The sequence below is a fragment of the Pyrus communis genome, chromosome 6 (assembly GCF_041283825.1).
Source record: "Pyrus communis isolate YQ-2024b chromosome 6, ASM4128382v1, whole genome shotgun sequence".
Taxonomy (NCBI): domain Eukaryota; kingdom Viridiplantae; phylum Streptophyta; class Magnoliopsida; order Rosales; family Rosaceae; genus Pyrus; species Pyrus communis.
The window spans coordinates 4,455,223-4,469,503 of record NC_142570.1 but is presented as its reverse complement, the minus strand read 5'-3'; the positions used below and the strand labels follow the sequence as shown (position 1 = coordinate 4,469,503).

The following is a 14,281-nucleotide window of genomic DNA, read 5'->3' as shown; positions in this document are numbered from 1 at the left end:
TCAATTAATATTTAATTTTTAACTCTTAATGTGCGCTCTTTATTTTGTGGTAACCGATGAACAATTTGTCTAAACATGTTAGAGAACAATTCAGAAAAAAAAAATAACAAAAATACATAACTTGAAATACTTATACTTTATTACTAAAATATACTTGCAATACATAATGAAATAACAAAATAAATACAGAAATTAAAATGATACTAACTTGATTGAATCAAAGGTAGAGGCTAGCGCAATAGCTATGTCCTTCGAACGATATTTTCATCCCACTCTTGTGCTTGTAATTCTACAACGTATGCTCGACCAGGATATAACTATCTAATTCTACAACCTGCACTGGATTATAGAATTCTAGCGAATTGTTTTGTGTGTTTACTCTCTGGAAATTTTGTACGGAAGGAAAAGATGAAGAAAATATGATTTTACTTGGAAACTGTGATTGCAGATATATATAGGTTGTTTTACACCTTTCAAATACCTAACTTAATCCAAAAATAAAATAAATAAATAACTTAATCCAAAAATAAAATTAATGAATTTGATTAATTTCAACTTCCAAGGCCCAAGGCTCTTGTCTTGATTAATTAATATTAATAGTATTAGGCTATATTATACAAACCTAATCCCACAACCATAAAGTCCAAGCCTTCAATCTATTTCCAAATTGTCAAAATCCTAACTACTGGTATAAACGACTAGACCTATATAAAGGCCATCGACAATTCAATGTTTCCCGATGTGGGACAATAGGAGTCTCAAAACTCCTACAAAACATGTGTTATTTCTGATTTCACGTGAAACTAGTGAACTTTGTCTTAGTTGATTGTTGATTCCAAATTTTCCTGTAAATACCTCCCGAACCTCCTCTTGTTCGGATACATTAAAGTTACTCATATATTGTTTCATATCTCCCTCCTTTCGTCATGGTTACCAATTTAGAACTTCTGAGTCGGTTTCTAGGTTTTAGGGGGAGGAAGACGAGGAGAAAGAGAGGGAAGGAAAAGCCTAAAGAGAGAGGAAAACTTGAGAGAGTTGAAATTAGGGTTGTAGAAATGAGTGGCATGGGAGAAGTGGGAATGCTGCTCCAATGGTGGGCACCTGGGGACCTACAACCTCCTCCTTGGCTGGAAGTTACATCCATTTACTTGTTGCACTGTAAATTTCATTATTCATGGCAAGTGTTTCTGCAAATTTCATCCGAAAATTTCATTCTCGAGGGATGGATGGATGGATTTGGACTCTCATAAATTACGTTGAAAAATCATATCATTTAAATAGATGGATACAGATTGTATTACTTTTCATTACTAATCTACATATGAACGAATATGTAACACTCCCTCTCCTTCCTCTGCAACAGCTCACGGTCCACTGTCATGACTGAATCGCAGACAGTCGCTTCACAAATAAGTTGAAATTGTTGTCCCGATCCAACATGCTTATGCGGACGTACTTTGGACCAACTCCAAAGTGCCTTCCTCCTCTTGTTAACATCTTGTAGCCTCTTAGGAAGCTTTCGCAATCTTCCACACGATCGTCCTCACATTTTAGCCACGCGAAAGCTGCAAAAGTGGTAAACAGTAGAGTCAGCTTAACAGCTTAAAAAATGTTTACACAGTTATGTATAATGACTCTTAACTAATCATTTCATGATTTTTCACTTGCCAGGTTGAGGCTGGGAGTCCTGGTTGAGGAAGTGGCAGAACCCAGGTGTAAAGTCGGGCAGACTAAACACTCTGCTCCTGTTCACCGCCGCCCTAAGTAGCTGCCACCTCTCTGTCATGAGGTGGTGGCTAATCCAGAAAAAGGATTCATAGGAACCAATGCGGCCAACGTTTTCAGAGGTGTTGGTCATCACCTCTAAAATCTTGGCAGCTCGGAGCTGTGAATCCCTGGACACACCAATGGTGTTGAGCTCTATGAATTTGATCATCTTCTTTGCAACTTCAGGATCTTTAACAAGAGCCCACCTGGAAGAAAAATTCAAATCAGAGATCATTTTTCATAATGCAAGAACTATTGTTCGCAGAGCAACACAACCAAGACGCAAGAACTAAGACTCTGTGATCAGTATCAAGCTTACCCAATGCGTGTCCCAGCATGGCCAGTAGCTTTGGAGACGGTGAACAGTGTCAGATCATGGTCCGCAGGAGAAGAAATCGGGGTATACTGTGGCCAGTAGTAGGCCAAGTCGTGAACCAATAAACCCCCCGTTCGATTGACCATGGAATGCCTGACGAATCCATCAGGGTTGTTTGGGGAGGTCACTAGCTCTATATAAGGTCCCTCTTTGCTGAAGCTTCGGGCATCACCGGCCCACTTGTACAAGCCGGACTTCAAGCAGTCCGTCATAGAGGGGTAAGACTGCAAAGAAACCATCAATAGCCACCTTAAAACACACAACATCATACACACATTTACAGACGAGCAGCAAAGAATGCAAGTTCAAATTATCACCATCACGTGATGAACTATCTTCTTAGTTTCCAAGAAAAAATGAAGCGTGATCTTCGCTAGGACTAGGCATGCCGAAATGTTACGAATTTGATACGAGAGCAGACTGTATAACGTGACGTGTAATTTTTTATTTTTTTTTTAATTCGTTACTCCATGAATTATGATTGAAGTAATGCTATAAAGTTGAATATTTGAGTTAATTTATGAAAGCTTAGATATATATTTTCTTACTTATTTGATCTGTCCGATGGGCACATGCTTGGACATATTTTATGTGTGCAGGACAGGATAAATAGGGACGAACCAGGAAGGGAGACGAAAGATGTAGTGAAAATTAGGGAGAGGGGGGACAAGGATAAATAATTGAGATACCAAAATTCAAAAGCTTCAGAAGCAAGGCAGGCAAATTAAATGCCATATTATTACTGTCACACAGGTGAATCAAACTCGAGGCTTCCAAGGGTGAATGCTCGTAACCAAGGTTTAAGGTTTAGGAAAACTAAAGAAATAAGTTTGATAAGTTTGAATTTTAATGATAAAAACAAAATAAAAGGTAAAATGAATAGTATCATGATTGACTTTTTAATGTAAAAATGTGATTTTTCGTTAAAGTGAACAATACCGTTGGCTTTTCGTTAAAACTCCCTTAAAGTTTTTGCACTTATTTTTGTGTGTGACATTTCTATGATTTCTATCATTGCTTGACATATGGTAATCCTCAATTTTGTCATCATTAAATAAACACGTGTCAATCAATGATAAAGGCACAGAAATACCACATAAAATGAGTTAAAAGAAGATTTAACCTCTCGTAACACGCTTTTTGAAGATGTTCTTTATCATGCATGAAAAGCCAAGAGACTAAGCAAGATGACGCCATCGGTGTAAATATCTGACTTAATGTTAATTAATTTTCTAATTAAAGTAGACGCCATTGAAAAAAAAGCATGTCCACTATGCAAAGTGATCATATAAACAAATACAAAATTAGGAGAATAAAACATGTGGTTTCATCACTGATGCAAGATGCATTTGACTTTGCCTTGATTTGTTGGTAAGTAAACTAGTGACCTTAAAATATTCAAAAATCTATAACTTTAAAGCACTAAATATAATTAAACTAAACAAAAAAGGATTAAAGTTAAACCCAAAATATCAAGCTTACCGAGTAGTATGGGGCGGCCGACACCACACTCAATGGCTCAGATCCATCTTTGGGAGCTAGGGCATAGAGGGCGGCTAAAAACAGCTGGGATGAACCCGTCCCGACCACGATTTGGCGGCCCTCGGTGACGGCGTTGCCGACCACATTGTGCAGTCTCACAACTTGTTTGGCAAACTCTGGCTCCAAAAACCAGCAAGGGTTTTTGACATCTGAGAAATAGCTCATTGACTGCCACCCAGAGATCACGACTGTGGTTCTTTCACCCATCCGCTGCCAGTAATTTTCATACATAGTAGGGTCACCGCTGCATTCACCAACACGGTAATAAAAAATTAAAAAAAAAAAAAAACATGTTAAACAAAAAAATACGATACCACTGTCGCGTAACGAGGTAGATAAAAAGAGAAGATACTACGGCGGTTACACGGTCGAATCTGTCCTCACAAAACATAAAATCCGAAAAATAAAAATCTGTCGCACAGTAATGAGATTCCCTAAAATTGCATGGAGCCATGGAGGTAGGTATGGCATGGGGCAAGGTGGGTCCCACTCTGTCAGCAGATCGATGACTAGATGGATACCCGGCAAACATCAGACCATTCTAAGAGGGGTTAAATCTTTTGTGGGTCCCACAGGGCGGTAAGATCCAGAGAATCTCGACATGGGGACTAAAAAGAAAGGTCATGAAAAGCTAATTTTACAACTTGGACGGCTAAAAGTTTTGAATATCTCAGACAGCCCACGGCGCACTTTAATTTAGTCATTTCTGCACTTCACAGAAGGCCATAAAGCAGGTGTGCATCTAGAAGCCCCATGTAGTGCCTCATGCTAACACGCACTTCGGGTGAAAGTTGCCATAAAAAACATGCACATAGGCTACTCTACTCTTGAGTAAATTGTAGCAATGATCATTTAACTTTAGCTCAATTGAAGCAATGGTTCTCCAACTAAAAATTTATTATCATTGGTTCCTCAACTCATCAAAATGTGTAGTTATGGTCCCTCAACTAAAAATCAATTACCATTGGTCCCTAAACTTTAATTCAACTAGAGAAATATTGTCATTTAACTTTAGCTTAATTGAAGTAATGGTTATTCAACTAAAAATTCATTACCATTGGTTCCTCAACTCATCTAAACGTGTAGTTATGGTCCCTCAACTAAAAATCAATTATCATTGGTCCCTCAACTAAAAATCAATTACCATTGGTCCTTCAACTATAACCCAATTGGAGCAATGATCCCTCAACTTGAACCCAATTAGAGCAATGGTCCCGCAACTTGAACCCAATTGGAGCAATGGTCCTTCCAACATAACTCATTTTGACAAAATTCTGACGAAGTTAACGAAAAAGACAATAACTACACGTTTTGATGAGTTGAGAGACTCCAATTGTAGTAATTGTAGAGTAAAAAATAATCAAGAAAATTATGGAGGCGACACGTGTACTTTTGGGTGAAAAGACAATATTACCCTCGAGGCACACCAAAACTTCTATGTGCAAACAGCAGACAATCACAACTCAATTAAGGTCAAAAGTGATCAAAATAGGTATTTATTCAAAAGATATTTCATCTATCCTCATCAAATCATCGCCACAAGGTAACCTTCAATTATTCATTCAAAATAGAATTAATTACTTGAATTAATTTCCTAATTAATTGCAAGATATTATTTTGACATAATATCTTGCAATTACACCTAAAAACCACCATATGTGGCCGGTTCCCATCTTTCCAAAGGGGGCCAACCACACCCTTATAAATACCACCACATTTTTCTAAAAACCTAAATCCATTCTTCTCCTAAAATTCTCTAAACATTTTTCACTCAAATTTTAACTTTGACATCAGAGGTTTTTTGGTCAAAGTCCTCCCACATTCATCATAAGCGTGTGAGACTCTTGGTCTTGACCTTAAGTGTTAATTGTTTTGTAGGTGCAATTTTGTCCAAGAAGAAAAAGGTGAAAATTTGCATTCACAAATTGGTGCTTTCATTGAGAGTTCGATTCACATGCTCAAAGAAGACTCTCGCATTCAAAGTTTCTCATTTCTTGTTCATTTGTAGATTTTTCGTACATCCTTATTCTTAGAAATTTTTTTATAAAATTCTTTGAATAAACGTAAAAAAAAAAAAAAGTGCAATGATTAGAAATTCGAAAACCATGACAAACAGAACTTTCTACGTTCAAAGATCCGGATCGAATGATGGAGGACAAGACATAACCCCACTACGACAATCCACAAGGCTCAATACGATGGCAAGAGGAACAACTTTGCCACCAAAAAGCACCACCACCATGGCAGCCACGGGGGCTACCGTGGCAGTGGGAAGTGGACCAGCTCTATGGTAGCAAGCCCACGGTGAACAGAGGGCAACAAGGTAGCCACCAGCCTAGGAACAAGCCACTTTGCAGCAGTAAGCCCATGCGCTAAAAGCAGCCCAAACCGCTGCCCCAACAATGTAGGCCCAAGCCTCATCCACCTGGTGCACGGCTTAATCTGCAAGGTAGCCAAGCCAGGCCCAACGCGAGCCGGCCCAAGCAACTACCTCAACAACGCAAGCCTAAGCAGCTGCGGCAGGAAAAGCAACCTAGCCCTCGCGGGCCCAAGGCTAGCGCAAGCCCAACGCACTCCCGATCAGAGCCCACGCCCAGCGCCCACACGCACCACACAAGGGGCAATCCATGCTAGCTGCCCGACCCGCTTCAGGAATCTAACTCGCTTCTGCGGTCCAATATGAGGCCCAACCCACTCTCGTGGCCCACCAACAATCTCAACCGTTCCAAGGCCGGTTCAACCGTCCCGACTTCAGATTTCTGGACCGACGATTGAATCGGGGGTATTTTCACCCCATTTCTCCACATATTTGACCTCCAAACTCAAATCTCACACCCAGTCTATTACATTTCCATTACTCAATGAGATGTATACCGTCCAAGCTCTTCCACCTCAAATGGCGAGCAACAATTGTCTTGACAAGTCATAGAGTTGATAAGCGCTCTCGCGCAGCAAACTACCTTGGCGAATTAGCTCTTGCAGCGTGCCTCAAACGAGGTGTCCTGAAGTAGGACAAGGGCAAACGACGAACCTCTCTAACAGCGTCCCGGCAAACATCCACTTGACCAATCACGAACCGAATGTTTTGGTAGTGTACACTACTGAATGGGCCTCCAAGATAGCGTATACTCTCATCTTAGCATGCAGAGGAATGTGCATTTTCAGTTAAGCCCACGGACAAGTATACATTCATTGTTGGGGCCACACTTCGATAATCAACAATGAGCAACCTTCTAAATGAAGTGTTCATTCGCGGCTAGGCCTGTAAGGCGCATCATCCACCTCACATCGAAGTAGGCAACACCACGGACGGAAAGAAGTAATCACTCAATCTAGCTTAAGTTCAATCGGCAGTTTACGAGTAATTCGCTCTCTTGCCAAGAACGTACTACATGCATCTCAGCCAAGGCATAGATAAGCCGAACACATAGAAGAGCAACCAAGACCAACAGGTCACGACCAGGGGCAGCCGAGAGCTCCACTACCCTAACAAAGACATACTCATGAATAAGTAGAAATGCTCATAACCGAGCGATTGTGCAATTTCCAACGCAACAAAACTACCGACAAGGCGCACAAACGAGACATAACCAACATAAACGGGTCATCTTTCATTGACATAGTTTGTTGGATACAAAGATTACTTATGTTCTGACAAACGCATCAGCTCAGCCTAATAGCTCGTTGAGGGCATACAAGTACCAGAATGACACACCAACCCAACTACCAAGAACTGAGGGGCATGTCTTATTCTCAACACTCTACATGATTCAATACTGAAGTAACACATCACCAGTAACCGAGCATCATGGACCTAGTGGTCCAATACATATTGTTGTGCATAACCTAGCCCAAGCCAGCCCCAACTTTGCGCTCACAGTCGTGCCTACTTGCTTCACGGCCCCCGGCCGCCCTTGATCCGTCACCATGACTCCCAACCGTGCCAATCTTGCACCACGGCTCTTATTTACGCCGACCAAGCCACGACACTTCAAACTTCAAAGCATCCAACGATGGAGCAGAATACGAGGCCTTACTAGCAGCCTCTACTAACGAAAGACTTAACGGTGGAGAAGCTTGCAATCCATTCAGATTCTCAGCTGCTCACCACCAAGCCTCAGAAAGGCATACGACGAAACATCTAACGACAACGCAATACTTGAGGAAAGTCCGGGAACAGCTCGATGCACTACCCATTTACACCCTTACATAGGTTCCACAAACAGTTCGAACTCTCAAGCAAATCACCAAACAAGACCTCAGATGTTGAGGATTATTTCAGTTGTCCAGCAGTCCAGCTTTCCTTAGCTGCACTCACGACGAAAACTTCCATGCTCTTCAGTGCGAAAGGACAAATTAATTGATCTCCAGTGTGATAGGGTAAATCAATTCTCCGACAACCATATGGGTCTGCTCTTTAGTACGAAAGGATAAACTAAATCCTCGATACCCATTTAGGTCTGCTCTTCAGTGCGAAAGACACTAAACTAATTCCCTAACACCTATTTGGGTCTGCTCTCCAGTGTGAGAGGGTAAACTAATTGCTCTCCAGTGCGATATGGTAAACTAATTGCTCTCCAGTGCAATAGGGTAAACTAATATCCCGACATCCATATGGGTAAACTCTCCAGTGTGAAAAGGCCACATAACTCAAAAGATCGAATATTTGAAGACCAACTAGGCAGCGAATGGTCAGGGGACTTTGCACTCAACAGTTCGCGCATCCGATACTTTATCTTTAGCAGCTCCAATCTTGGCAACTCCATCCTTGACTTCTCCATCTACGGCAGCTATGAAATCAAACTCAAGCAGTTTTTTCATTTTTGGCAGGCATCCCACATGAGGCAGCCCAAACCGTGGTCTATGCCACGCCACTTCCTCAGTCCATGCCGAGCCAAACCTTAGCTTCTGTTAAGCTGAGCAGCACAAGCAATGGCCCCTGCCAGCCGATGTGCCTCACCATCCCGATGGCTGCCCCGCGACAACACCACCCAATGAGAAGATAAGGAGAATTAAGTTTTTCTTACATCGGTGCAATGCGGAGAAGAGAAAGAAATTAATGGAAGACGAATCTTTGCACGGGCAAGCAAAGAAGAGTGCTATGGGAGGGAACAAATATCCTCTAGTTTTCTCTCTTTCTTCTAAGGACAAATAATTGCCTTCTGAAGTTGATTTAATTCCCTACTTGAGGTAAGCTTAAATAGGCTTTAGAGGCGATTTATTTTCCTTTTCTAGAAGAATTTAATTCCAAGTCCAAGTGAGAATCTGCATCAAAGCTAGAGATCTTTACACTTGCTGCCCTTTTCTGCAAGCAGCCCAGTAAGTGTAGGGGCATTTGTAGAGTAAAAAATAATCAAAAAAATTATGGAGGCAATACATGTACTTTTGGATGAAAAAAGACAATATTACACTCGAGGCACACCGAAACTTCTATGTGTAAGCAGCAGACAATCACGACTCATTCAAGGTCAAAAGTGATCAAAATAGATATTTATTCAAAACTTATTTCATTCATCCTCATCGAATTCTCCCCACAAGGTAACCTTCAATTATTCATTGAAAATATGATTAATTACCTAAACTAATTGATTAATTTCCTAATTGATTGCAAGATATTATTTTGACATAATATCTTGCAATTATACCCAAAACCCACCATATGTGGCCGGTTCCCATCTCTCCAAAGGGGACCAGCTACACCCCTATAAATATCATCTCATTTCTCCAAAAATCTAAGTCCATTATTCTCCTAAAATTCTATAAACATTTTTTCTCTCAAATTTTAACTTTGACATTGAAGGTTCTTTGGCCAAAACTCCACCATTCATCGTATGCGCGTGAGGCTTTAGGCCTTGACCTTAGGTCTTAATTGTTTTGTAGGTGCAATTTCGTCCAACAAGAAGAAGAAGACAAAATTTGCATGCACAACAATGGTCCTTCTAACATAACTTATTTTGACAAAGTTAACGAAAATGATCATAACTACACATTTTGATGAGTTAAGGGACCAATGGTAATGAATTTTAAGTTGATGAACCATTACTCCAATTTGATTAAAATTGAGGGACCATTACTACAATTTACTCTTGGCATCTTTGCTATAAACTCTCAAACTTTTTGGGGAGTGAAAGCTATTGAAGCGGTATTTCAATTCACTCATACATGTTATTTAAAAAGTTAAAATATAGGATAAATTACATTGTATCTCTTTAGGTTTCGGTGTAATTACAATTTCATACATCTTTAAAACATTTCAATCTCGTACATTTAGTATTATTTTATTTCAATTTCATACAACCGTTAAAAAATTTATTAAGCTAACCGTTAAGTGATGACGTGACAAATGTATGATCTCCATTTGTGTTGACGTGGCTGCCACATTTGTGCCACATGGCTAAACAACAAAGTCTTTTCCCACTAAGTGGGGTTGGCTATATGAATCCTAAAACGCCATTGCGCTCGATTTTGTATCACATTTTCCGTTAGATCCAAGTGCTCTAAATCTTTTCTTATAGTCTCTTCCAAAGTCTTCTGAAGTCTTCCTCTACCCCTTCAACCTTGAACCTCTGTCTTGTAATCGCATATTCTAACCAAAGAGTCAGTAGGCCTTCGTTTCACATGTCCAAACCATCGTAACCAATTTTCTTTCATTTTTCCTTCAATTTCGACTACTCCTACTTTACCTCGGATATCCTCATTCCTAATCTTATCCTTTCTCGTGTGCCCACACATCCAACAAAACATTCTCATCTCCGCTACACCCATTTTATGTACGTGTTGATACTTCACCGCCCAATATTCTGTGCTATAAAGCATTGTTGGCCTTATTGTCATTCTATAAAAAATTTCCTTGCGCTTCAATGGCATACGACGGTCACACAACACGTCGAATGCACTCTTCCACTTCATCTATCCAGCTTATATCCTATAGTTGAGATCTCCATCCAACTCTCCGTTCTTTTGCAAGATAGATCCTAGGTAGCGAAAGTTGTCGCTCTTTGGTACTTCCTGATCTCTAATCTTCGCCCCTAACTCATTTGAGCCTCCTTTTGCACTGAACTTGCACTCCATATACTCTGTCTTTGACTAATTTAGGCGAAGACATTTAGATTTCAATACTTAATAAAAAGTTTAAAATGTTAAAATAATTAATTTATAAAAAAAAAAAACAAAAGCCCCTTCTTCATCTTCCCTACCCGAGCCACCCATCCATCCCCTCCACGGCTCCACCCATTTCCCCTATCACTTCTGCACCTTTCTCTAATCATAAATCCCCTTCATCTTCCTTCTCCTATCACCAATCCTTTGCCCTAAAATTTTCCCACCCCAGGTCACAGGCCGATCCACCCTCTTCCCTATCACTTATGCACATTTCTCTAACCATAAGTCCCCTTCTTCATCTTCCTTCTGCCATCACCAACCCTTAGCCCCAAATCTTTCCCACCCCAAGTCACATGTTGCAGCCACCTATTGCCTATCACAAAGGAATTGCATGAGGCGGGTCCGATTTCGAGCAGCAGCAATGACATGACGCAACTCTGTGGTGCAGATCATGCTTGGCTTGGTGTCAATGCTATAAGTTCTAATTCGAGGAGGCTCGATGTTGTTGCAATCAAACATGAGCTTGGTGGGTGGATAGGGGTGGTCGAATGAGAAGGTCAAATCGCTGGAAAACCAGACGGAGAGTTGGTGTTTTGACGGGAAAGATAGGTTTTTTTGTTTTTTTTTTGGATTTGAGGAGTTCAAAATTAATGGGGGAAAGGATGGGTGATGGGGATGGGAGAAGGGGGTGGGCTCGGGTGGGAAAGACTAAAGGGATTTTTTTTCTTTCACTTTATTAATTTTTTATTTTATTTTATTAAGTGTTTAGTCACGTAGCACAAATGTGGCAGCCACGTTAGCACAAATAAGAACTTCATATTTGTCACATCATCACTTAACGATTAACTTAACAAATTTTTCAACGGTGGTATGAAATTGAAATAAAATAATATTGAATGTATGAGATTCAAATGTTTTTAAAATATTGTATGAGACTGTAATTGCAGAGTAAAATATATTTTACCCTAAAATATATAACAGTACTCGATTAATTTGAGATACCGACACAAGGGCATCCCACCAATTTGTTGGGATGCATACAAGTTTCTGTTTCTATGACACAATGATGTTGTTGGTCAAAGGTTCAGTTACTACCATCTATGGTGCATGTTAGAATTGCTTGGGAACAGGAATATGACCGACGGAAAAACAGTCATCGAGTACAAAAGAGTTGGCCAGCTCTAACATGCGCCATGTAAAATCTCAACCCTAAACAAGGATCTCTCCTACCTTCCCCTATCCTAGCTCTAAATAGTCAGCACAGTAAACAGTACACAAAATTAATCAGAAAAATGAGGAAAACAATAAATATTTTAGTCAAAAACAGAAAATCGGTAATGTTTGAGGTCTCTTTTGCAAAAATATCACTGACGTCAAGTGAAGTTTATGACATAATATTCCCTTATTTTGACCTCCTTCATTAAATTTCACATGCCATCACACCCTTGCTTTGCCTGACACTTCCTGTGCCCCCCATTTTTCACAAAATTCAAAAGACAATTTTGCCCCTGGTTTTGAGCTAATTTTAATAGTTTACTTAATTAAATACCTTGACAACTCAATGGAGTTCATATACTCCAAAAAATTTGACGTGAGTTAAGCCAGTTAATTATTACTAAATTTTATCATTAAACAGAATTATGCACAAAAAAAAGTAAAAAAAAAAAGGTAGGTAAATATCACTTCGTACTTCTAAACTGAAGAAATCTTAGCGGGAGGATTAGATGATATAATTAAAAACAAATAAAAAATTAAGAAAAAAACAAAACAAGTGTTGAAGCACTTACTGGTCGAGGTTGATAACTTTCTCCATGACATCTTGGCCAGAAGAAGAAGAAGCGGAGAGACGCGTCCTCTGCGTCGCCTGAGCTTCCTTCCCAAAACCCATGTCCGCCATTGACGGCCCTCTCTGCTCCTCCACAGAGAACCCATCTGGGCCCCCATCCTTCCCGCTCTCGTAAACCACCCTCAGAACCAAGCTCAGATTAAGAGCCAGTGACAGCCCAAGCAAGTTCCTCACTGTGAAAATCCCCAGAAAGTTGGCCATTTTTGCAAAAACAAAGAAATTGGAGGACCGAAAAACAAACCAAAGTGAGTGAGCGAGTGAATGTGAAGAACTCAAACACTGGAGGGCGGATTTACAGCAGAACCCAGATGATGAAAACCAAGTTTGATCGCCAGATGGACGGTGAAGATTGAAGCTTTGGCTCAGACACCCCGGATTACTACGGTTGCGCTTCAAATCAAACAGGAGATGAATCAACAAAGAAGGATGGTTTTGAAGATTTGGAAGGACTCTGACAACTTTAATTAAACTCGCGGGCTTCAAAGGTTGAAACTTTTACTGAAAAACTGATGAAATGGGTGAGTTGAAAAAACTTCTGACCGGATTTTTTCTCAGGAAACGAGAAATCCCAGAACGATTTTCCAGGAAAATCGCAGGTTTCCGATGCTAGATCTCGAAGATAATGAAAACCCAATAAGACCAGATTCATATACTTCCATGTGTGCGAGTGTGAATATATATATATATATATATATATGTATATACAGATAGATAGATATATGGGAGTTATATATATATAGATGCACGGGGGGTTAATAAGGAATTGGAAAAGCTGCTGTTACTACATGCTTTGTCTCCATCTTTCTGTTTGCTTTAATCTACCCTTCTTTTTTATTTTCTGATTTTTCAAAATTTTATTTGATTTGATTTGGAGAATTTGGCTTTTGATTCTGCTTTGTTAATTAGTTTGAGGTGTTATTGAGTTGTAACAATTTTGAGTTAAGATTTCGACTGGGAGCCACAGAAGAAGGAAGAGATGGTGACCACACGGAGGAAATTTGGTAACCCAAAATTTGTTCATTTGGAATTTTTGCTTAAGATAAACTCAGAGACTTTCTTAAAGAGCATGACTTTTTATAAATTCTTTGTCATTAATTTAATGTTAATTCTTTTGCCGATGTTTTAAAATATTGTGTGGAAACAATGAATACAGAAAGTCTATAAGTCTCACTTTTGAAAAAAATCTTGTATTTCTCTGTTAGTAATTCTGTTTGAAAGTGAAATGGTGCGTTATCTTTTTCTTGTTTTCTTTCTTTTGTTGTATCTTTTTAGATTTTATTTAAGTGGGTCTTTATGTTTGCATAGACTAATGAATTTTCCATGTTTAAAATGTTTTACAAGGATTAATTTATCTACAAATCATGGGTTCTTATATTACATAGCATAACCGTATAGTATCATTGTGTTATGAGATATTATATTCACATACCTTAAATTACTTCTCCCACACTTTTTAAATTTTTTTAATATTTTCTACACACCACTAACCCGTGATAAAAAAATATTAAAAAAATAAAAAGGTGTAAGAGAAGTAATTTGGGATGTGAATATAATCTCTCTTGTGTTATATAAACTCTTACAAAAATATTGTACTTTGCGATCCAAAAAGTTATCTTCTAGTCGTATTATGTTTTCGGATTATTTGAGTA

At 39.4% G+C, this 14,281-nt stretch overlaps 1 protein-coding gene and 1 long non-coding RNA gene across 3 annotated transcripts; one reads left to right on the top strand and one right to left on the bottom strand.

The window, feature by feature from the left end:
- Positions 1-1,227: 1,227 nt before the first annotated feature.
- LOC137711516 (tryptophan aminotransferase-related protein 2-like) lies at positions 1,228-13,366 on the bottom strand. 2 transcript variants are annotated; one of them, XM_088695465.1, is made up of 6 exons: positions 13,132-13,308; positions 12,574-13,022; positions 3,626-3,929; positions 2,087-2,367; positions 1,669-1,973; positions 1,228-1,565 (listed from the first exon to the last, which is right to left on the bottom strand). In XM_088695465.1, the coding sequence occupies exons 1-6, from the start codon at positions 13,279-13,281 to the stop codon at positions 1,378-1,380; spliced, it is 1,677 nt and encodes a 558-aa protein (XP_088551591.1). In that variant the 5' UTR covers positions 13,282-13,308; the 3' UTR covers positions 1,228-1,377. The 2 variants fall into 2 exon arrangements, with proteins under 2 accessions (XP_088551591.1, XP_068306855.2); XM_068450754.2 differs by having other exon boundaries at positions 12,574-13,366.
- Positions 1,440-2,656, top strand: LOC148696134 (uncharacterized). Its single transcript, XR_015963399.1, has 2 exons — positions 1,440-1,576; positions 1,672-2,656. It is a non-coding gene; the product is annotated as an uncharacterized LOC148696134 (long non-coding RNA).
- Positions 13,367-14,281: the final 915 nt, after the last annotated feature.

Bases quoted from the DNA above. Each gene is read 5' to 3' on its own strand.
- LOC137711516 (XM_088695465.1), bottom strand. From the start codon at position 13,281: ATGAATCTGGTCTTATTGGGTTTTCATTATCTTCGAGATCTAGCATCG. The intron at 13,023-13,131 runs GTAAAAGTTTCA...TTTGATTTGAAG, and splicing joins CCCATTTCATCAGTTTTTCA to CGCAACCGTAGTAATCCGGG. The intron at 2,368-3,625 runs GTAAGCTTGATA...GTTTCTTTGCAG, and splicing joins CGGCCGCCCCATACTACTCG to TCTTACCCCTCTATGACGGA.